Below are 25,524 nucleotides of genomic sequence, written 5' to 3'. Positions count from 1 at the left end.
AAAAAAAAGCTACACAACCGGTATGGGGCAGCGCCATGTTTCCACTGTCCTGCAAACTGCCAACTTGGAATTCAGCCCTCAGGTCACACTCTTGAACAGCCAACAGAGCTCCAAAAAAACAGGAGAGCAAACCACAATGGTTCCCAATTTTGGATCTGGACTATCCTTGCCCTGGCCATTTTAGTCTTTTCACCCACTTCTACTCTCCCAAAATATCCATGGAAACTCCAGCACAAGGAAAAACACTGGTCTAGATATTTTTCTGGTCATTTTGTATTTAAATATTCTGGACACCTTGTTTTCCTTTACATTGCCTGAATATTTTTATGAGCAATGGACCAACAGAAATACTCAAAATATACAGTGACACTAATGTCCATTATAACTTAGGCATGAAGCTGAATGAATTCTTCTTCTCCTATAAATACTATGTAACTATGATACCATGTTTTCCTCCAATACCTAAGCTTGCATTATTTGTAAGCTACAGACGTGTTTGATTCCAGACCCAGGCCAACACACTACTACCTGTCAATAACAGCCCTTGGGCAAGACTCCTCATGTTACACTCATAAAAAAAGGTACTGTACAGCTACATTATTGTCACTAAAGTTACAAACCATGTAAATGCGCCTTTAAAAGGTACAAGAGAGGTGTTGTAAGTCCAAAGTCCAGTTGTGTTACCTAAAGTTACATCATTTTCATTAAAGAACTCTGTAAAATAAAACAAAATAAAGTCCTGGGGGTGAAATGGGGCATATGATACCAACACAACTTTAAAATCTACAAATAATACAGAACATGGTACAATTATGTTCCTGAAGTAAATGTTTACTGAATGTGTACCTTGGAGGCTACCAGCACAGTGACAGCAAACATTACCACCAAAGTGTCTGAGTGTGTGTGGCATGATTAAAACAGCTTTAAAACTTAAGACTGCTATAACAATGCTGCAGTAGTTCTAGTGTAGAATGGCAGAAACACAAGAAGAGGAATCAAAATGTTCTGAACTCTCAATAAAACAATGAGAGGCAACAGAACCCTTTACGGCAAGAATCTCCTAAAAGAACCTGTCAGTAATGTGCCAGCAGAGAGGAAGTATATTGATCCTGTTTGCAGGGAAAGGAGGGGCCAGTGTGTGTGTGTGTGTGTGTGTGTGTGTGTGTGACAGAGAGAGACAGAGACACAGAGAGAGAGAGAAAGAGAGTGAGAGAGAGAGAGAATAATGATTCTATTTCTTCTGTTCTCTCTCTCTCTCTCTCTCTCTCTCTCTCTCTCTCTCTCTCTCTCTCTCTCTCTCTCACATCTAAAGAGATGGACGGGATAAAGCCGGAGAGTGGCCCTGAGGGTTTGCTGTGTGAAGCTGAGTGACCTTTAATGTGACCTGAAGGGGTCAGTGCAGATTACTGTGCCTCCGTGTCTATCCCTGTGTGAAAGAGGCAAGGAGAGGTGTCGTAGTGCTCGGGTCTGAGGACGAAGGAAGGAAGGAAGGAAGGAAGGAAGGAAGAAGAAGAGAGAACGGACTGTCCAGAGTTTTAATGTATGGACAGATGTGCCTTTGAAATTTGGACTGCAACTGAAAAGCCTCTGTGTGTGTGTGTGTGTGTGTGTGTGTGGAAGAGAGGAAGGAGCGCCTGTGTCTCTGCTCTGTCAGACTCTGCCGAGCCCTGCAGCTATCCCTACTTCCACACGCTAGGCCAACACACACACACACACACACACACACACACACACACACACATACACAGCATCCCACAAGGACGGCAGTGTGAGTGGCAGGCCAGGGCAGGGGGGTGGGGAGACTAGCCAAGAGGCAAACAGGTGCAGGCCCTCTGGATTCTCTCAAGTGGCATACATTAAAAGAAGGAGGGGAGAAAAAAGAGAAGAAGATGAAAACATCCCTGAGGATGAGCACACTGCATAGTTCTACACATTTCTCTCTCTCTGTGCTTGTGTGTGTGTGTGTGTGTGTGTGCGCGCATGTCTTTCTTCCTTTTGCAGAGAAAGCATATTCGCTTCTGTTCTCCCAGACTAAGATGTGTGTGTGTGTGTGTGTGTGTGTGTTTGGTGAAAGCGCTGGAGGAACACAGAGCCCGAGCTCAAGTTTAGGGACAGGAATTCACACTTTTTCGGATTGAGTGAAAACACATACGACTCTTAGGCGAATGAATACACCCACGTATATAGAGGCGAGCATAAATACACTCTATACTCCTCCTGTTGACAAAATGTAAGCAGCATTTACAAGAATCATACAGTGTACAGTGCTGAAAAGATCAAAAATATATAAAACACATGCTCGTCCAACATTTCTTCTGGGTTGAAGGGTATTAAAGGGACTGGGCGGTATTTTTTCCTTAAAATTGCAGCTTTGAAATCATGGTGTTGCTTCACTGACCTGCAACAGGGAGAATAGGGCCTTGGCCAGTGCTACCCTTGTCTCAGCACTGCAGAAACTGCACTGTGTAACTTTTGAACTCAGGACAAGTTAGGAAATCACCCCAACCCTTCTCCCTTGATTTCAGGACAGTGCTGTAAAAGTGGATTAACAGTTTTTCCCCAGATGTGCAACACAGCTGTGAGGATTTGATGGCATTCAGCCACAAGAACATAAATGAGGTCAGGCACTGAACCTGAACTCATTCGAAAGTAATGTGAATGCTCCACCACTTCAAAGAATGTAGGTCCACTTCTTCACAGCCCAGTGTTTTGGGTTTACACCACTTTTGCCGACACCTGGCATTGAGCATTGTGACTTTAGACTCATGTGCAGCTGTCCCTCAAGCGACAGGACCTGTATGTGGGCTTATGGGTTTCCCTCATATCTATGAAATGTAAAGATTAGTCGGATAGTAGTTACTGAATAATTCACTGTATAGTTCCTGGACGATAAGCTGTATGATTAATGCCTGACGAATAAGCCCAGGGTTCAAGGGCCTAACTCCATAAGCTTCTTTCAATGTCCATATCCCAAGGCCTATTATAGCAAGTACAGCATCTAAATGGAAAACAGTGTAAAGTGACTGAGCCTCTGTTGGAGATGCACTGGTCTAACATCTCTGTTAATATTGAGTCCAATATCTGAAGTCAGTACTGAGTATTGATCTGATACGTGTTGGAGTGTTGTGTGTTTAAACTGTTTTGTAGAGAAGCATACAGCCCATGTGCTAAAGTTTGAACAAACCCTCATCACATTACGTATTGTGATGATTTATTCATTCATTGTGATGAATGTATAAGGTAAAAAATATATTAGGAAAAGACCCACGTAGGAAAAGAAAATCATAGGTTATTAATCAGTTACTTATTATTAGTCAGTATGGTTGTAAAATATTTGTTAAAAAAACACTACAGGTGTAGAAGGTTAATAATTATGAAGTGTGAAAATATGTATATGTATCAGTGCAAGTTAAGGGCCTGACAGGCAAAGTTCTATAACCCACATGCACAGAAAGCACAGAAGATCCCCAGGGGCATGTCCCTGCTCTTTCGCAGCCTCACCCTCTTCCCTCACACCCCAACCCCCCACACCCCCACACCCCTCTGGAAAGCCCCCGCTCAGCCCCCAGCTTCTTTTCAGCTAAACTGACGCAGAACTGGGGGCGGCTCGCCTCTGTTTCCGGCAACACTTCCTCACAGCACAAGGGTGTTCCAAAACAAAAACATCAAATACCGGGCTATAGCTCACACACACACACACACACACATACACACACACACAGCACCTGTGGTCAGGTGCTTCTAAGGCATGGAAAATGTACCGAGCTAAATTTCCTATAAGCAGCACTTCTATGAAGACGTCCACCCACATTAAATGTCTACCTTGAAGTGAGCAGAGCTATATTTACACTGCTGCCCATCACACACACACACACACACACAAACAGACAGTCGTACCCAGACATGCACACACTCATATTTAGATAATCAGGTCTGAGTTTTGGTTAACTGTGGTTCTGCTTGAAATCTGTACTCACATGCAGTCAGTGGCATGTGTTTGGTTTTTTTTTTTTATGTGAAAATAAGTTACTCTGCACTTCTATTACTTGGCTGATATTTATGTATCAAATAAATATTAAATATAAAATATGGCATACCTTTCTTTTTTTCTTTTTTTTTTTTTTTTTTTTGTTTAGCAGTATGTTAAAAATCAGCACACGGTAACTTTGCTTTAAAATGTACAAGTTCTACGTGTTGCAAGAGGCAAACAACTAGATGAATGGTACCGGAAGAATAAGACTGAATGGATGGATAGATAAGCAGACAGATAAACAGACAGAGAGACCTCGATGAATAGACAGAGAGTGGGCTCTGAGAAAAGCAGACATTAAAAGCTTCTCATTCAGGTATAAAGATATAACAATTAATAATAAACAAACCATTGTCTTTATCTTCACCAGATCTGCCAGTGTAAATGTTAGCATACTTATGCATGTGTAACATACAGATTCTGACTTCATGTAGGTGGTGATGTTTTGTTCATTTAGTCTTCTAGTCAAATAATAATAGTCATGAATTCAGATCAAGTCTCAGCTGGACATCGTTAGCCTTGTAGCTCCAGTTAAACCATTCCTTTACCAAAATACACAAGCACTCATTTTTGACATGAACTGAAACAGACTTGTGAATAATAAGTTACTTTATATTTCTCTGTAAAACTCCAATGTACCAGGAAAAATGCAGTAGCTTTTCTGAGTCAGTATTTAATCTCTGCCTTCACACAGTGAGTTAAACTGTTTAAGACCCAGAAACTGAATATCATCTTCATATTAACATGATTAAATGCAGTGACAAAAGCTACGCTGCTCATATTTACTATTTAGCAAGCTGTCACTACTAAGCTGTTGTCAGCTTTTTACAGGTAGTTCACACATGTGCAAATTATGTGCAGTAATTGCTAGCATTAATAACCTGTGTAGGGGACATTTATGCTTTGAATGCATTGTGAACAATTTACGTACTTCACTCAAATAAACATAAGATGTTTATATTAAGTCAGTAACTCTAATGAACATACGAGAACATATTATGAAGAAAATCACTTTCTGAGTGTATTAGCATATTCATTCATTCAGTTCAGGGTCACGGTGGGTCCAGAGCCTACCTGGAATCATTGGGCACAAGGCAGGAATACACTCGCCAGTCCTTCACAGGGCAACACACACACATTCACTCACACCCACTTTTGAGTTACCAATTCACCTACCGACTGTGGCAGGAAACCGGAGCACCCGGAGGAAACCCATGTGGACACAGGGAGAACACACCACACTCCTCACAGACAATCACCCGGAGCGGGAATCGAACCCACAACCTCCAGGTCCCTGGAGTTGCGTGACTGCGACACTACCTGCTGCGCCATTAAGATCATTACACAAATCATTAATATTTTGTAATGCTTCTTACATGATGTAATTTAGAGTTGTCCCTTGTCTGAGTCTCTCTAATCACAGCACTGTTTATGTGAGAGCACATAACAATATTAAACAATGCAAAACATACCCAACGAGCACAAAGAAATTACACAAAACTGCTGTGTTTGATCCTTGTAGTATTTTGAACAAAGTATGTCCCAGAGATTTCATTAAGACCCCAGAACTGTGTTCACATTTTCGTGGGGAGAAAATGTCTCCTTTCAATTAAAAGGTCCTACAATATTTAGTTACAACGATACGCACAGTGCATTCCAGTAAGCAGAAGCATCAGATGACTGGAATTTAATTTTTTTCCTCCAACGAAAAAAATTAGGAATTTATGGTAAAGTGGAGAGCTTCCTAAAAGGTGCACTGTCCTAGTGCTGAGTAACTCTCTCACTCACATATTCACACACCAAAATGTGTTGGTTTCTCTTCGGTTGTGAGGACGTCGAAAGAGTTCTGAACTACTGTAGCTGACTAAAGCCTAACCTTTCACCAAAATGGAATGGTTTTGCTACACATTTCAATTTTTAATTAATAAATAAAATAAATAAACAAACAGATGGATATGTGACAATATCACATTTTCAAGTGTGATCCAGCTAAAGGACCCTCACTTCTATGAGGTCTCATCTTGTCTAATACTGCAAGGACACTGGGTCCACACAGCGGTAGCAAAACAAGTGCACACACACACACACACACACACACACACACACACTCGCTCTCCTAAAAAACACACACACACACACACACATCTCAGTAGCAGCCTGTGACATTCCTGCAGCTGCGGCACACTTGCGCACACACACACAGACACACACACACACACCCTCATACCCCCCACCCCCTCAGTGTTCTCCCCAGGGGGAAGAATGCCTAATGAGTCACGCGTCTGTCTGCCGTAACCTCCGCCTGTGTGTGTGTGTGTCTGTGTGTGCACGCTGTAACGCGGCTGTGTGTGTGTGTCTGTTTGAGTGCGGAGGCGGGATGGCGGGCAGACTTGGCGCGAGCTTTGGTACTGGGGGGTGTGGGATGGATGGAGGGAGAGCAAGAGAGAGAGAGAGAGAGAGAGAGAGAGAGAGAGAGAGAGAGAGAGAGAGAGACAGAAAAAAGTAGGGAAAAATAGAGCAGGAGAATGAGAAGGAAGGAGAGGGAAAGAGAGAAGGGACAGAGAGAGAGAGATTTATGTGTTTTGTCTGATGGACTCTCCCTCCTGCAATATACTGTTTTACTGTTTTCTGTTAAAGTCACTTAACAGTCAAATGAAGTTTTAACAGCGACGTTTCCAAACAACGACGTCAATCTACGTCTAACACAGTAGATGATCTACAGGACATCACAGATTTACCTTTCCCTTCCATCCACCGTCTGTGTCAACAGGTCAAAGTTCACAATGCTGCTGATCGGAACCAGACGTCTGAGGAGGTTAATGCATCAAGAAGCTCCTACGAGTTATTACCCAGAAGGGTTAGCCTTCTCCCTGCGACATTGCTTCATGATAGTAACAATATAGTTAAAAAGAGGAAAACTGTATTTTAAAATTGTATTGAAATGATTAATGCCAAACAAACAGCTTCATGCTTCTGATTACCTCTAATGATAACACTGACTTTAAAGGGTTAGACCAAGCCATTCAGAGAAAAATGAATGCATATAGTACTCCAAGCTAGGCCTTGGTATAGCCTCTTGAAAAACAAGTGAGTACTGTAGAACCCCCCGCTACCACCCCTCCCACCCACACATACACACACACACACATTTTCACAGACACCCCCCCACACACACACACTCTCCGTCCCGCACGTTGAGTGGCCTGTTTCGGACCACTGGAGCGCTTCCCCACGCTGGGAGGTCAGTGGCAGTGCAGCCATGCATGACAGCCGCCCGCTCGCTCTGTGTTTGGATAGCCACGCCAAGACAGCCACAAGAGAGCTCTATAGACAGGTAACAACCCCTCAATGGCCCAAAGACAGAGAGGAAGAGAGAGAAGGGGGAAGAAAAAGTGTGGAAAACAAAAAGAAAGGATGAGAGAAAGAGAAAGAGAGAGAGAGAGAGCGAGAGAGAGAGAGAGAGAGAGAGAGAGAGAGAGAATTTTTATTATTCGGCTTCAGCTCGTGCTTGCGCTGCATCAGTCATGCTGTTATTTCACAATAACCCACTCCCTCTTGTGTTCTATTACTTATTGATATATATACGTTACTTTTATAGATTCAGTGGTCAGTGTATAAGTTAAATTCAGCAATGTATTTTAAAAGTACTATCCATCAATCAATCCAATATCAGCAATACAATTCAACATAGTTATACCATACCACATCAGGCGCATGTACGTGTACTGTGTTCTACAGAACTACTGCAGAGTAGATCTGAGCATCTGTTAGAGCTGATTCTGTTAGAGTTTACACTCTCCATCGTTTGAATAAATAAAACCATTTCATACCTTTAGTATATATATTTATATATATATATATATATATATATATATATACACAGGGGGTCCTCGACTTACGACGTTGATCCGTTCCTACATCGCGTCGTAAACCGATTTTCGGTGTAAGTCGGAACATATGTACATACTGTACGTAAATAACATACTGTACGCACTTATCCTATCCTAAGACCTATCCTCCTCGGTCCCAAGCCGTGTATTCCTCCGCCGCGCACACCAAACACGAAGTTCGCATTATGACGTTTACGACGCAAAACCACTTTATACAGTAAATGGGGAATGTGACATAACCACGAAACATCGTAACTCATGTATGTATATATATATATATATATATATATATGTATATATATATATATATATATATATATATATATATATATGTGTGTGTGTGTGTGTGTGTGAAATTAAACCTATTTCATTTCATATAATCACTATTAATATAATATTTATTTCGGTGCAATAGTGTGTTCTTGAAATTAAGAAAAGTGGTTTGACATATCGCCAAAGAATATCATTATCTCCAAACTACCCGTAAATATCGTGATATTATTGTAGGGTCCATATCGGCCACCCCTATCAGTCAGTGTAAAGACCGTTGCAATTCAAGGGCAGGTAAGACAAGCTGGAGTCTCTGAAGCACAAGTCCAAGGCAGTAGCACTTCACTGTAGCTGTTCATGACACCTACACAAGTCTTTCAACTTTGCAGACAGCTGACATCAGAGTTAGAGCTATTTTAGAGTTGAAGAGAGCATCTGAAAGGACCATCTACAGGGGTTTATACTGACATTAAAATGCTTGAGTACTTGTTAGTATTGGCACAACAGCCACCATTATACTGTACTTTATTGTAATAAACAGCTGTGCCCTGAATGAGTCTGGGCTGAGTTTTGCGCTGTTGTTTTTTGTTGTTGTTGTTGTTTTAGTTTTTTTTTCTGGCGCATTCAGAGATGCTTTAATTCACAAACGTAACAGACTGCAGGGCACACTCGCTTACTGGCGGCCTGAGGAGGGATCCTGCCGTTGCCATAGCAGCATAGCCTCAGCTCCATGTGGGGGATACAAACAGAGCCACACAAACCAAAGTGGAACACACACACACACACACACATTTTCTCTAACCCCCTGCAGTGAGGGAGCTGTTGTGAGACAGAGTGGCGTCAGCCGCCATTCTTGCCCATAACCAGCCCCACACCACGCTCACCTAATACCACATTCTCAAATGAAGCCGTCTCGTTACACACATCCCTGTGTACTGCTGCTGAGCTTTAATCCTGCTATAACCACTCGTATCACCCCCATCACACTTTAATATAAGTGGAGAGAAACCGGTGGTCTCTGCAGGGCTGTTATAGGCCTGTGTTGGGGTATATTTTGTGGAAGAACAGCAAAATCTCATTTACATATTTAAACCAACTTTATACAGACCAGTGGAAATGCTGCAATCATTGGTTACATTCAGTTACAACGAAAGTTAAGAACATTTCAGTGTCTCCTGTAAAGCTACTCTTTGAGATACAAGGTTTTGGACATAATTAACATGAGGTGGCCTTCCTAACTGAAGCTCAACTCATACTAAAACCCCACTGCTAAACCATTTCCTCTTACCGTACTGCTGCTGAGTTTTAATCATGCTATAACCACTCAGATTAGCCTCATTTCACTTTAATGTCAGTGAAATATAAGTATAAATCAGTGGCCTTTACTTTACATTACTGTAGGCTGGTGTTGCAATATATGTTAAATGAATTAGGATGGGGGCGGCACAGTGGTGCAGCAGGTAGTGTCGCAGTCACATAGCTCCAGGGACCTGGAGGTTGTGGGTTTGATTCTCGCTCCGGGTGGTGTATTCTCACCGTGTCAGCGTGGGTTTCCTCCGGGTGCTCCGGTTTCCTCCCACAGTCCAAAAACACATGTTGGTAGGTGGATTGGCGACTCAAAAGTGTCCGTAGGTGTGAGGGTGTGAGTGAATGTGTGAGTGTGTGTGTTGCCCTGTGAAGGACTGGCGCCCCCTCCAGGGTGTGTTCCCGCCTTGCGCCCAATGATTCCAGGTAGGCTCTGGACCCACCGTGACCCTGAACTGGATAAGCAGTTACAGATAATTGATGGATGGATGGATGGATGAATTGGGACAGTTATGTGTCATCTTTAGGTCCTTATAGTGTCAGAAACCATGGAATGATTAAATCAAGATTCCATTTAGTCCGGCCCATTCATATTCAGTGATAAGGAGTGTTGTTACTGCACGTTTCAGCCTGGACTACTTTTTGAATGTGGCAGAAAACGGGAGCCAACCACAGAAGAGTTCCAGTATATGTCCCTGTTGTAGAGGCACTGTTCTAAGGGTTAAATAGAGGTTGGAAGATGGTGGTGTAAAATATATTGCCACATTGTAAGAACCAGTTTGTAAGAATGCCAATGAACAACTGAACTCTAAAATGAAACAAAAAGAAACAACTGACACTGAACTTGTCTTGACTGATCAGTTACTGGGAGTAAGAGTGAAAATTGTGAAATTTATATTATTTTCCATGCAATTCCTTTAACATTAATGCGTTCACCATAACAGCTCCCACTCAGCATTTGCCAGATTTCCAACTCTATCTCCACATTCTTCTGGATATGTTCTTTCCACATTAGGGGTAAGATTTCATAAATACAACAGCCCAGTAAACTCCAAAAACACTTCAGCATTGCTTGGTACTGGACAACAACACATGATTAGCTGCAAATTAGTATTTATGAGGGAGTGATTCAGAAACCACTGAACGCACTCCCCTCAACTCAACCCCCACCAACCGTCCCCCCAGTCAACCTTATCCCTAACCCCCAGGATGACAACTTTTTTTTTTTCAGGATGCAGTGGGGGGGAAGCCCTGATTCGAAGAGATATTTACGAGCCGGAGGAGAGTGTAATTTCCTGCCGGCCTCCGCTAGTTCCGCTGAAAAAACACAGCAGAGGAAGCACATTTCTCCAGGGAGACAACAGCCAGCAAGGTTGGGCTCCGGCTCTTAAAGAGACCAAAGCACGCTGCTTCATTCAGACCACACTCAAACACAATCCAAACTCTATGGAGCCTACACACTAATATCTAGAATGCTCTCAATCGTTTGGTGTAATTCTTAGCAGTTCTTTGGAAACTGTTTCTCCAGTCCCCTGCCCTTGACCATTCATAACCCCCCCACCACCGCCACCACTTGAATGAAATCAGCTGTTTTAAATACAGAGTGCACCAAAGCGGACAAGCAGGTGTCCACAGACATTTGCAGTGTATTCATAAGTCACCTCATGTCTCAAGTCTCCACACTGCAGGAAGAATTTCCTCCCATGATTCCACATGGCTGTATAGGCCTAAATGAAACAATTATAGAGTGGGCCTAAAGTGTCTCACAAGAAATCTAGAGGTCACTTCCATAGGAAAATGTCAACATTGTTCTCTGAAAATGCTGCATTACTCTTACCATACTTCTGATGTCACAAAGTAGCTTAGCCCCACCCATTACCGCTAAAGTTATATAGTGTCAGCTCAGCCTTCACGTAGCCCTACGCATTCTTGTTTAATGATAAGGAGTGTTGTCACTGTACACGTAAACTTGGGATGCTTTTTGAATGACGTACAATACAGTGCAACCAACCAGAACTGAATAAATTTCACCTCCTTTTTCAGAGAAAATAATAATTAAATACGGAAAATGACACACAGCATCTTTAACAATTCAAGTGTCAGAGAGTTTTGTTGTAAGCATTGTATTCAACCTTCAAAAAAAAATCAAAATTTAACAACAGAACATAGAGTGTGTCTCTCAACACCTCTCAATTCAATACACATACACAAAAAACACACTCAACAAATCAAGCAAATCAAGTTTAAAACCAACTACACAAACAAGTCCACTGCGAGAGCCCACCATACAGCAGTGCTTTATTTTTGTTGTTTTGGAAAATGTGTTGAATTAAGACCCTACCGTGCCATATTAACTTATTGATCCTTTTGTGATTGAATTCTAACACGTTTGCAAAGGAAAATGTGTGAAGGTGTGTGTGTGTGTGTGTGTGTGTGTCTGAAGTGCAACTTTACTTATGAATGTGTGTATCTGACACGTGTCTGTGTTTATGAGCAAGTGCAATAAGAGAGAGAGAGAGAGAGAGAGAGAGAGAGAGAAAGAGAGAGAGAGAGAATGGTGTCTTGTTATCTCACAGAGAACACCTAAGTGTGTATGCGTATGTGTAAGAGTGCGTGTGTTTGCCTTGCCCTTAAGGGAGAACGAGGGTGTGTGTGTGTGCGTGCGTGCGTGTGTGTGCGTGTGTGTGTGTGTTTGAAGCCAGCTTTTCCTCTGCATCCACACCTCTCCCTCTCACAAACCGGCGTCACTCTTACAGGAAGAAGGAGGGGTGAGTGAAGAGCAGACGCTCTAAGGGGCCTTCCACCACTCCACAGCAAACACCACCGCCAGCAAAGCAGGTTATCACATAACCTACACACAGCGCTCATGAAAAACACAGCACAGACAAAGAACAGAAAGCTTCCTGAGAGTCGGAACGCTTAAAAAATAAAGGTGCTTCTTTGAAGAAGTTCCCTAAGCATTTCATTAAAACAGATGTGAGTGTGAGGTAAGTCCACATAATGTAAATGGCCTTAAAAGTATTTTTTCCACACTGGCTCAATTGGCTCAAGAAAAAATTTAAAAAAAAAATTTAAATCTGCTAGCATCTCTATTGGACTTTCTAATGAGATGTTAGCACAAAGCTAATTCTTTATTCATTATCTGTAAACCTTATCCAGTTCAGGGTGGCGGTGGGTCCAGAGCTTACCTGGAATCATTGGGCGCAAGGCAGGAATACACCCTGGAGGGGGCACCAGTCCTTCACAGGGCAACACAGACACACACACTCACACATTCACTCACACCGACAGACACTTTTGAGTCGACAATCCACCTACCAACGTGTATTTTTGGACTGTGGGAGGAAACTGGAGCACCCGGAGGAAACCCACACGGACACAGGGAGAACACACCACACTCCTCACAGACAGTCACCCGGAGCGGGAATCGAACCCACAACCTCCAGGTCCCTGGAGCTGTGTGACTGCGACACTACCTGCTGCACCACCGTGCCGCCCTATTTCTACTGTTTTAGGGAAAATCCACACTTTTATAGCTTAAAACCTAACTGGAGTTTCATTGGGTTTTTACTTTTTTTTAACACTTTCCTCTTCAGCATAAATGAATATTAAACATAAATTAAAACTGGCTGTGGTTTTTCAGTTCACAATCAATATTAGGCATTTCCTGAAGACCTAAAAAATCCAGTCTGGGCCAATATCTCTGTAATAAAGATATAATATATGAATACTATGCCTACTAAACATGTTACTGAACTGTTTATTAAGTAGCTCCTCCTTAAACTATAATATTAAACACCACAGTAGCAGCTCGTTTTCATTCTCCACTGAAAGTCCAAACCCGTGTCAGAGATGACATTGAAATGCGGTGATTTGGTCAAAGGATGTCAACTCTCGTGATAAACCTGCATGGGTCATATGACTCACAGTGCACATGTAAGCAACAGGAACAGCCTTTGATTGGGTTAGGCCTGCTTTAGCCTGGTTTGGCCTCTGTTACTAAACTAAAACTAAGAGTGTCTCCCAATGTTTACCTGAACTGCATTTGTAATATGAATCAGAATGTGTGATTTGGTTACCTTTGCATGTTTATCATCAGGTTCTGCATCTGCTCTGGTCATATTAACAGATTAGCCTCATCAGTGCTGGTGCTGTTAAATCTGAGGCTAGGCTAAAGATTGGAAAGCAAAGATATCACTTAATTATACAGTTCAATTTATTTCCAGAGCAGACCTAATCTGCAAAAGCGTTTGTCATTTGCATGATTTGTAGGATTTAAGCCTATTGATTTGAGCCTTATATACATTAGCATAGCAACGTTGGGTCAGAGAGAGAGAGAGAGAGAGAGAGGGAAAGAGGGCGATCAGACAAATGCTATTATCACACAGCCTCCTCAGCATTGTTTCTAAAATCACCATCTACGAGCCAGCGATGCCTTTAGATAATATACGGGCTCCACACACCTAAGCCATAGGTGTTTATCTTCAGTTCGGGCTGTGGCGCGCATCACAAGTTTACCTGCATCACTCAAACACCTCCAGCTTATCTAAACCGCCTTTGCCTTGCGTGCCGCACACCCAGTAATCACCAGTAGCCACGCTCAGTAGCTCGGTAAGCCTCTTACACCCTTCCCTCCAGATTAACCGTTGGAGGCGACGACAGATGCGCTCACTTCAGATAAAAACACCGCACCTGTGTGGACACATTCAGCCGCCTTAAAACTGAGCAGTCGCCCATACGCCTACACCCACACCTCCAGGCACACCCACTCTTTCACACACAGAAAAACACACACACAAGCCAAGCCAACACACACATATGCAAAAATTTATCACCCATTCACAGGGGCAGAGAGGCAAGTCAACGTCTAGAGAAAGTAGCCAGTATTAACAGATGATATCAAAGAGATATGGAAGTGGCTTCAAAGCCAATGAGTTAGCCATTCACATTACTGATTAACCCCGGGATATGATCTGAGTCTTTGATTCTTTTACATGACGGAAATCAGCAGAGATGGCGATTCTCATAAGGGCCATTTGCTAGCAACTGCTTCAAGCTCCTCTGTGTCCTTCCCTGACACAGTCTTCTGCTTGGAAACTTTAGCTGAAAAAGTTCTCATGTGGTAACTCTACAATTTTAAAGAGGGTTACATCACACCCAGCACTTCTCTTGGATGACTGACTCTAGGGGGACCAACTCTTCTAATGCAGTCCCCTGAATGTTCAGTAACAGATCTTCAATTACCTGCTTAGCTCATTAGCAACCTAAGCTAATGACCAAGCTAACACATCTAGAAAAAATCCTGACAAACAAACTTGATATGTTGCATCTAGCAAAGTCTACAAACAAAACACTGCTTTTCACATACGTCATGCTACCACTGTGTAAAACATGGTTCATACACAAACCGAAGGACGTGAAAAAAGTGAATATAACTGATTTCCTTTGGAAAAAAGCCACAATTATAATTCCAGATATATTCCTTTCCCTTATTCCAGTTCTTATTTTCTTTTTGGAAGGTAACTTTGACAAATGTTGATGGCAGGTTTTCATGCTGTCAAGCATCCTATTGTCAATATGTGTCAAATCTTAGAAGACTCGTGTTGGGTTCAGCACTTATGAAAGTCGAGCCTGTCAACTTAATGTCCTGCCTATGTTTAAATAATAATTATAATAATTAATATGCTCTTCTACACAGAAACCACTTTCAAAGGTTACAGCTCCAAACCACTTTAGTCAGCACATAAACAACAAAAAGAGCATGGGTTTTAACATAAGACAGAAAGACTGAACCTTACCACGGGAGATGAAATTCGACACCCAGGGCAGTCGCAGATTGGAGGATGCACCTGTAAGATTCCTTTGGACATTAGGGTCTTCAGACTTTTCCCTGTAGTAAATAAAAAAACATTTTTAAGCTTCGTAAAGCACAGCATTTACAGACAAAATTTAGAAGATATACAGTATAGAGAAATATATACATATAGTGCCTTGAGAGGTTAAAATCTAATGCCCTGAGAGAGAGTGAGAGAGAGAGAGAGAGAGAGAGAGAGAGATCTGCTGTCTATCAAGGGATATACATAACTTTAAAAATCACTATGTGCTTTTTTTCACTATGTAATTTTTCACCAAAATAATCTCTCTAAAGGTGGGTGATATGGAAAATATCATTAAATCATGATATTCCACAGCACACAATACTTTATATATTACATCAAATACAATATATATTAAATGAAAATGCATGGCTATAAAAAACTCAAAATGATTTATTTTTAACGAGACATGCGAGTCATTCAGTGGAATTCAAATATACATCTATATTATGCTCACAAATTCATACTGTTTACCATGAAATACAGTCATCCTGTCCAATTCTAATCCTCGTTACAGTTTAAAACTATTGAAAGTAAACTATTAAAGTTACATATTTAAGAGCTCTCCCATATCTGCCTCCCTGGCTCACTTGTCATTCTGTGCCCCAAACAATCCACAACATCCACTTTCCATTAATGAATTCCTTGATGCTGAATTCTAGCATCCAAAGTCTAAAGCCTCATATCAACACGAGTCATGCAGCACAGAGGAAAGCACTGAAAATCCAACCAGAGCAGCACTTTGGAGATTTTAAAGAGAGCCAGTGATGTAAGGAGCCATAAGAAGCCATGAGCTGAGTCCTACCTGCTGCTCCTCAACACGCAGCTGTTGTTTCAGACATTCAGCCCCCTCTGCTCCTCTTAAAGCCAACTTTTCCAGCCCCTTGGACGCTCTCTCTCTCTCACTCTCTCACACACACACACACACACACACTCACACACACAGTCCAAGCCCCATCAGACACACAGAGCTTCTAACAGCGCCAAATTTTGCGCCTCACTTCAGCTCCCACCCAGAACATTGTGCTCCGAGAGTTTACTCCTTTAACACAAGCTTCCAGCCAAAAAACACTCCACAAGGCAGCTGCGCCGGTGCTCAGTAACCTTTTATAAGTGGGGCGCATACACCGCACCCACGCTACGGTCCACAGCCACTGACTTCACTGTCTTAAGTTTGGCCACCTCTTGTCAAATGACATTTCAAAATGGCTGGAAAACACAGATACTGGGTGAATACAGAAAAAAAGCAGGATCCTGCCATCAGTTCTGTTTCATATTGACAGTTAAAATGATTTAATAGATTTTTCACTAACCTGAGTTCACAGACTGTGTCACTCAAGCAAAGGCTCAAAGATTTTCACTCTCCTGTGCCTCTGCTGGTAAAGCCTAGAGCAAAGCACTTTTAGCAGTAAGATTTAACAACCATAAAATAATAAAAGCTTGTTCGAAATCACAGCACGCAACTAAAGTAACCCATTCAGAGCCAGTGGAAAGTGAACCATTGCGTTCTTAGTGAAAGGGGTGATAAGGCTCAGTTTTTTAGAGGCTGTCCATCTCAGGGAAAGGAAAAGAAAGAATCCTTAAGCATTCAGTTACCGTTCGAGGCTCCGTGGGTCTCTGTAGAACCACTGCCTGTACTTAGAACCTCAACAAACAAAACATAGCATGGTGTTCAAACTTTTATTCTAAGCCCAAACTGTTAAAATCAGCTGTTGGTGAATGTAATAACAAAACGTGTCACTGTTTAAACGTCCACATGCGCTAGAGCTCGCGGACCCCGAGCCAAACGGCGTAAGAAGTCAAATTCGGAGCCACTGTAGCCCTTTAATGGCACAGACTGTGGCTCCCAAACGAACTGGGAGGAAGTCAGAAAACTCGCAAAAACTCTGCGAACCGTTCCAAAAGACGCACGTCTCACCTTTGTGCCGGATGCTCCTTTTCCAGTCCTTGGCGGTCTCCCTGCCGCTGACAAACTGGAACTCGTTGGGGGTGAGCCACTCGCCCCGGTACTTGATGGAGGGTCCCTTACTGCCCTGGCACAGTTTACTGATATAGAGCAGCGCCTTGTTCTCGCCGCACTCCACCTCGATACAGGGCTCTCCGCTGTCGAAAAACGGCTGAAAGTCGGGCACGGAAGAGAACCTCTCGAGCAGGAGCTCGTCAGCCGGCGGCCGGTGGAGCGCAGCGGCTGCGGCTGCGGCTGCCGCGGCGTGCGCTGCGTGCGCGGCGGCGGCAGCGGCGTCGTGTAGCCCCAAAAAAGCGCGCTGCTGCGCCAACACTCGCTCGTACGGCGGCGGATGCGGAGTGACCACCGGCAGCGCGGCCGCGTTCAGAGGCGCTGCGTAGCCATGCTGCCGGAGGCTGGAGTAGTCATCGCCGTCTGCGCGCTCCCTCTTCACGGAGGGCATGTCTCCCTCGCTGTCTCCGCCGTAGTCTCCGTCGTCCTCGTCCTCGTAATCACTGGCGGCGGCGGCGGCGCTCGGACTCGTAGGTGCGGGTGCCCGCTCGCGCGCGCGCCACCACGCCACAGCAGCGTCCGCTCTCAATGCGACGCTCGCGCGCTCGTCGTGGCCCGTCGGAGTCGCGCGGCTAGTACTGGCCATCTCATCGTTGTCGGCGGCGGCGGCGGCGCGCGCATCTCTGAAGGCGTGCACTCGCAACTTTCATTCAAAAGTAGATTACACCAGCAGTACCAGCACCTCCACTACAACAACTACTACAACTACTACTACTACTCAGAGTCTGATGCGGTCCACGCGCTTCCAGCTGACCTCTGTCGTGCCCAGTCTGTCCAGCGTGTGCCTTCACATAGCTCCCAGTGCGAACACACAACAATAATACACACTCGAGGCAGAAACTTCTTTTGGACCGGGCTGAAGAGCAACAGGGCAGAAGCGCAGAGACGAGCCCGAGCTTATTTTAACACTTTCCGCGCAAACAGAGCGTCAGGAGCGTACGGGGGCTCTCTTTAACCCCCTCTACCCCCGCCTCACAGTCACGCTTTAGTTAGACTCAGACCAAAACAAGATTTGCACTCGCCGCCGCTTCTCGAACTTGGCCCATTTAAACAGCGGAGGCAGCGCGAGCGCGGAAAAGCAAAAGGGGGGCTCGCGACGGACGGACTTGCGTAACAGTTTCCAGGCGCCGCCGCGTGCACATCAGAAGAACAGCCCACTGCTCACCAGCGCGCACTTGTGTTCAACTCCCTGTGTCTCCCTGAACAGAAACACGTTTATCAGCAGAGTTCTCTTCAGAGAACTAAGCTCTCTCTCACACACACACATTCAGCTCTGTACACACCTTGTGTACATCACATATACAACAGCCTGAGTTCCATACAGCAGCACAAACCATGCTCAATGCCAAGGGTCAGCTAGAAGGGAATAAAGCACACCCAACCACCATCCCATTAAACTCAGATGGTGGCTTTAGGCTCATAAGTGGAACTTAAGTCACTATCAGGGCCGTTACTAGAGTTCAGTGATTAGATGGAGGGGGTAATATTTAACCGAGGGGGGGGGGGGTCTAGGGCTAATTGCCTCATAGAAGCAAATTTCTTTGACGAGGTACAGATAAAGCAAAGCCGTAAGCAAAGTGTTACTTACAGTAGTAGGTCCCACATACGCTCAAATACTGAGAATATAGACTGGTACAATTGTTCTATAGCTGTAGTTGTGTTTAATAACCTGGATGTCTGAATTGACATTTGACAGCCGCAACAGATTCTCAATTAAATTTGTATTACTTTTCACATAAGGATATATAACAAATAATTTAGAAAATTGTATTATTATTTATTTTTTATATCAAGATTACATTAAATCTAATTACAATGTTTTCTTTAAACTGTAAAAAACAAAAAAATCTAAATCCTCACCTGACTGGCCTTTGGAGGAGCTACAGTTAGAAAAGCCAACTGAGTTGTGAACAACTAACACATTATATACAAGAATCTGTAAAATATGCAGTCAACTAACGTCAGGAAAGAACATACACATAAATTCAGTCTGCTCTAAACACCGCAGTGTTAAATGCAAGAACATATATCGCTAACTGGCTTTTTCAGCAGTTAGCTACTTTACCTTCATCGATAATTAGGTTTCCTGTTAGCATAATGCTATTTCAACCAGTGCCTCATTGGCTTTTCAATTTATTTAATTCAAGATTTTAACAGGCATTCAATTAACGTTTTTTTCTTTATTTCTGTCTTAAAATGACACTCAGAGACAGGAAACTCACTACATTTTCTCCCCACATACACGGTGTGGGTATTCTGTCAAGAAAGCAGTACAGACCGAAAGCCAACGGCTCAAAGGGACGCAGTAACAGCAGCAGCTCCCCCAGGTCCTAGTGCGCATAAGTTTCTTTACATTGTTAATATGGAGACAGAGGGAATCTTTGTTAAAATGAAAGATAAACCCCCCCTTTCCAGCCCCACCCCAGAAATCAGGATTGTGGCTTAAGGCTCATATGTTGAATTAAAGTGACCATACCCAGTGGTCAATTTACCTAATTTCCTCATTTTTACCTAATGTCCACTAGAAGGGTATACAGCCCTTCCAGCACTGGGGAATGGATCTGTTTATGTTTAAAAACATTTTTTTTGGCTGAGCTTTGGTCTCCGGTCTATACGAAAAGTGAAAAAGTATGTTTTCAAAAAATGTTCTAAAAGGCTTGGAGTTTTGGAAACGCTGTTCTCGTTCTAGTGTGGACGAAGGTAAATAGATTTTTTTGGAAACACTGATTGCTTGTCTCTTGCTGAAATGCAAATAGCTCCTCACTTCCTTTACAGTGAAATATGTATGTCATTAAACTACAATATACATGCAGCTAGCACTAGATTTCAGATTCCCACATTTCAGATGTATTAGATCTAGATTCAGGAATTTCATGACTGCATAGTGCACTACCTATAGAGTATGGAGTGATTTGGAATTAAACCTCTGAGTTTCTCTCATGTATCATGGTGTTTTGATGTCTCTCTTAAAAAGGTACTATGCCCCCCTGCTGGACAGGCATGATAATGCAGCCGTTTTCATATACGTGTGGAAAGGGTGCATTTTCAAAAACAGAGGAAAATCTCAGTTTTGTTCAAATAAATTGATCCGTGTGAACAGAACCTCAGTTTAACTTGAGTGCCTGGAGGAGTGTGAATCTGAGGCTGCACCCCAAACACTCAAGATCAAAGTGAGACTCACACAGCAGACATTTGAGACTCAACTGAGACTCACACCCAAGACACTCAAGACTCAACTGAGACTCACACCACATACACTAGAGGCCCATTGGAGACTCGCAATCCAAATACTCAAGACTCAGCTGAAACAAATTAGAATATTTCTGCTGCCACATTTACATTCATCTATAATTCCCGTAGTAGAAGTGGTGTTCCATCCATCCATCCATTATCTGTAACCGCTTATCCAACTCAGGGTCACGGTGGGTCCAGAGCCTACCTGGAATCATTGGGCGCAAGGCAGGAGTACACCCTGGAGGGGACGCCAGTCCTTCACAGGGCAACACACACACACACTCACACCTACGGTCACTTTTGAGTCACCAAACAACCTACCAACCTGTGTTTTTGGACTGTGGGAGGAAACCGGAGCACCCGGAGGAAACCCACGCGGACACAGGGAGAACACACCAACTCCTCACAGACAGTCACCCGGAGCGGGAATCGAACCCACAACCTCCAGGTCCCTGGAGCTGTGTGACAGAAGTGGTGTTAGTGTTGTAAAAAGTTTCAGTCTGTATGAGACCTTTTGGTCAATATAAACAGCATAATCTTTGTTTGTTAAGAATATTTACCATCAAACCCAACCAATAAAAAACAGTCCCACACATACTTCTGAATATCATCAGCACTCTAACACACAAATTTACAAAAATAATATTGGGGGGATCCTTGCACGTTCACCTCGTGATATGACTAACAACAGTAGTCCATTTGCATACCCAGTGTTTCAGTATAACAGGTCAGGGCTACCCCAGCTGTGTCTCACTTGTAGACGTGTGAATCTAGAGTGTATGTACAGTACTGGCTACTTTTACTGCTCTTTCAGAGCAAACAGAGACTTGGGGTTTTGTTCTGGTTTCAGCTGCTGCCTCTTTTTCCCCCACTGATGCTTGGCATGCGTCCAGAATACTGATGTTTCTGATGAAACCTATCAGACTCAGCGAAATTCAGGAAATCAACATTGCCTCCGCAAACACATCAATAGAAGACTGGAAAAAACAATGTAAAGGTCAGAAGGTTCTGAGAGATTATGGTGCATCTGTAGGAGATCCCTGAAACCCAAGTGTGAGGATCCCCTACGGGGGATAACCCTTCCCACATACACCCACACATCTTCATCAGAATCATGAGTGAGAATGAGTCACAATTTCCTCCTCGCATTTATTCAAAGAGCGACATTTACGAAAGAGGGGTTCCCCTGAACTGACAGATGACAATGATGCACATCCCACGGACTCAGGTTCAGGAAAGGGTTCCCCTGAACTTTCTGCTCACCACAAACATGGTTAACTTCTGCGCTCTCATCCTTTATGGCTTTAGTATTTGAGAATACTTGCCACCCACTCGGTACAACCTGCACATTCGCTTTTCATTTCATTGCTGCTTTTGCAGGAAATCTAGACTGCGTTGACAGAATTGTCTCATCTCAACCTCTAATCTTTGTTTTGCTTTTCTGTAAATATGTTGTTAGCAGTTGCAGAACACATTTACAACATCTACCTAAATGTAAGTGCTAGAAATAGCACAAGAAAACCAGGGCCTCTAGATGTTTGTAATTAATAGTTTAGTTTATAAAATAATCACATTCATTGTTACATTTTAGTTGTAAACCTAAAAGTTAGTTCTTTGAAAAATGGAAAATTGTGGAGAAATTTAGCAAATATCTAAATAGTTACTGCCAAGTGACCTTTCCAATTTTTAAGGACTTCAGGAGCTGAACCGAAGGCCTTTTACTTTGGATTAACTTCCAGTGTAACTACAGAAATCAATATCAAACATATTTGTAATGCACTGACATCAGTGACTGTGGATACATTTGATAGTCTAAATGTTTTCAGTTATTTGTTAGAAATAGAAGACAGCAGCAGAGTAAAAGAAATGTTAAAGTGGCTGTTATAAGTTTCTTCAAAACATAGAATGACTTTAAAAGTTTGAAATGTATTGGTTTAATCAGAACTTCATGAGAAACACTGTTGGCTTAGTGCTAACATACTATTAACAAATCCCTAGGGGTGCTAGCAGAAATGTGAAATGATTTATATTAGATGTTTGACATATCTGTCTCAAACCGAAAGTCTACCTCTCAAAGTCATGGGCTGATTCTCAGAATGTGTTCTTACTTGACGTCATGTTCCACTGTCCAAGTCATATTCCAAACACAAACACAGAGGACAGTTAAAGTAGGAAGGTTGTTTTTGATCCACTCACGTAACAAGGATGCATTGGTTTGTGACAGAAAGTCCCATAATTCACTGTGGCATCATGAATTTGCTCTTTCAATATGACTTCTCAAGAACAATCTTAAGATCATTCATCCATAGAACGCATGTCTATTTGTTGTGGAATTCGTTTTATCTTCTATAGACTAATCAGGCCAATATGCTGCTCACAAAACTGGTATCTTTTCTGTTGCCTGCTGCACTGAGCATTATGATGTCACACATGGTAAAGGCAGAAGTCCTGCAGTCATTCGATTTCTAAATCACTAAAGAAATTTATGGATCTCTTTCTGGTTTCCAGACTGGATCTTTTACCCATTAGCCATGAGCTAGTGATGCCTTGTGTGATTGCAGACCAAACCCATTATACAATGCAACACAGGCCTTCAGCTTAACAGTGAAGCAAGACAACTATTAAGACTGCCCCAACACATAAGTTCCTTACAGTTTTCCATTGTTAGGGGAACTCGGGGTTGGTTGTCACAGTGGGGCTGGCTGTCACATTGTTATTTTGTAACATACAAGAAGGAAATGTCTAGAAATACTGATGCTGGAATTTGAGGGCAGATGTCATATGCTGTGTTACCTTCTCTCTAACAGCAAGAGATCCAGTCTGAGATTCTGAGATTTCCAAAATACACTAAAAACAATGTAATTAATCTTAAATCTGAAGTTACACTATATTCTAGGTTTACAAGGCTACATTACACAAGTCTTATTTTTTAGACACTCTTAGGATTTGTTTAGAGCCCTCACAGGAAGAACAATCCAATCTGTGGCTATTTCTCCAACATCCCCAGACAAGCTTGCACAATATCTGAATGAAGTGAGCCTTCAAAACAAAAAAAAAATAATAAATAGATAACATTTCAAAAGATTTCAGTTAAAATAAGCCACAATTTCATATATAAATTACGTAATAATTAAACCTAGCAAATCCCACTCACAGCCTTAGAGTGATCCTGATCATGTGTCATGTACTGGTAGTGTAATAATATGTTAGTTTTAAAACATGAATATAATCCTTTACAGAGAACACATTAAGTGTGGATGTAGTGAATGTGTTTGCCATATTGTGTAGAAAAATATAAATTTTTAATTTTAAATCTTGATCTGAAACTGTACAATACTAACAATTGTTCTTTAGAGAAAATGTCTTAACCCGTTTTACGTACAAATACATCAAACTATGTAATTTAACCTAGAGGTTTTTTTTTTTAATGAATCTTTTATGTTTAAAATATACCAAGGTAAAACTTTAAGTCTTAGACCTAGGTGGTACCACTTTTACATATATTACTAATGGTGAATCACAGCAGATGAAATTTCCTCCATAGTGGTCGATGCTCGAGATTCCCCTTAGAGTGGGCCCCCGCCCCTCAGAGTCGTTGTTGGCAGCGGCTCCGAAGCCGCAGCACTGCCGCCGGAGAGAGAGAGGGAGAGAGAGGTAATAAATAACCCGCGGGGAGAGAGAGAGAGAGAGAGAGAGGGAGAGAGAGAGAGGTAATAAATAACCCGCGGAGAGACCGCCGCGCGGTGCACAGTCTGACCTGACAAATACTCACTGGAAAAGCATCAGAGAGTGCGAGCCCACCCCCAGCGCCTCGAGCCAGGCCCTCTCACACCAGCAGCAAACACCGCGAAGAACCCGTCTTTTACCCCTAGCGCGCGCACGCACACACACACACACACACACAAACAACAGAGACACGAAGACACTCAAAGCACTGTTTATTACTATATTTTAACCAGTCTTCCCAAACGAGTAGGCCAACGTTACTCCACATGTAAACACAACTTGCCTACGGATGTTTCGAAGCCTAGTTAACACACAGTTAAACCTTATAAAACAGCTAGTTATTTGTGTATTAAATCCCCACAGTTTTTACCCTCTAAAATCATCCTTCAAGTAGCATAACTAGCTAACAGTGAGTTAGCTGGTCTAAGCCAACAAAGGAAAGAGTGAATCTGGAAATACGCTCCACCTAAAAAAAAGTGAAAAACGACTAACCACAACTTAAAGTTTCAACAGTAAAATGGTAATCAGTTATTCAGTGCTGCATATAGACAAGTCATTATTTCAGTTGAATGTTGGCTAACGGCCAAACAAAATACAGGTTTCTCAAAAGGTAAAGACCATCAGGCCGAATCCAAAACCATACTAAACATACGATGGACGTGACACGGGCCTTCAGTTCTGCTCCTGAACACCTAACCAATGGGAGAGCTCAGCTGAGCCACAGAGAGGAAACATCCTGTCTGCATTACTTTTTACTGAATAGTTGAAGAATTTAGCTTGAAAAGAGTCCAGAAAGCCTTTAGCATCAAAGGTACAACAAACATGATGAAAATGTAAAATTAAACATGAAAAATTACATTAAAAATGAACTTAAAACCTTCAGTGTCCAAGAACCCCAAGGAAGGCCTGTGGCCTCTTCAAATAAATAATATCTCAAGCACATTCTCAAACTTATATACATGTGGTTAATGTGTTTGTAATCGTCTGGCTGAGATATAAATGGAGTTTACTGGGATCACTTTTTGCCTGGCCCTTCAGAGCAGTGCTTTGGCCTCTGCTGTGTAAGTTAAAACCAGCCGCCCAGGGTGCGTGTGTGTGTGTGTGCATGTGCTCTGTCGGGCCGGCGCCCTCAGCCTCGCTCTAGAGATCTGGGGGTCAGGCGGCTGTCTGTGATCC

The 25,524-nt window shown here is 42.7% G+C and overlaps 1 protein-coding gene across 6 annotated transcripts in view; it reads right to left on the bottom strand.

Moving 5' to 3' along the window:
* The window catches only part of samd11 (sterile alpha motif domain containing 11), an 85,016-nt gene extending 62,255 nt beyond the window's left edge, over positions 1-22,761 (bottom strand). For 4 of the 6 annotated variants that reach the window (XM_066673283.1, XM_066673285.1, XM_066673286.1 and 1 more), the window contains exons 1-2: positions 17,290-18,546; positions 15,294-15,385 (exon numbers count right to left, since the gene is read on the bottom strand). In XM_066673283.1, coding sequence (XP_066529380.1) covers positions 15,294-15,385; positions 17,290-17,974 — 777 coding nt within the window. In that variant the 5' untranslated portion in view covers positions 17,975-18,546. Of the gene's footprint in view, positions 1-15,293; positions 15,386-17,289; positions 18,547-19,453; positions 19,619-22,690 lie in introns of those variants that run through there. The other 2 variants (XM_066673288.1, XM_066673287.1) reach the window with 2 other exon arrangements.
* Positions 22,762-25,524: the final 2,763 nt, after the last annotated feature.

Source organism: Hoplias malabaricus, chromosome 5, assembly GCF_029633855.1.
Source record: "Hoplias malabaricus isolate fHopMal1 chromosome 5, fHopMal1.hap1, whole genome shotgun sequence".
NCBI lineage: Eukaryota > Metazoa > Chordata > Actinopteri > Characiformes > Erythrinidae > Hoplias > Hoplias malabaricus.
This window is presented reverse-complemented; position numbering and strand designations above follow the sequence as displayed.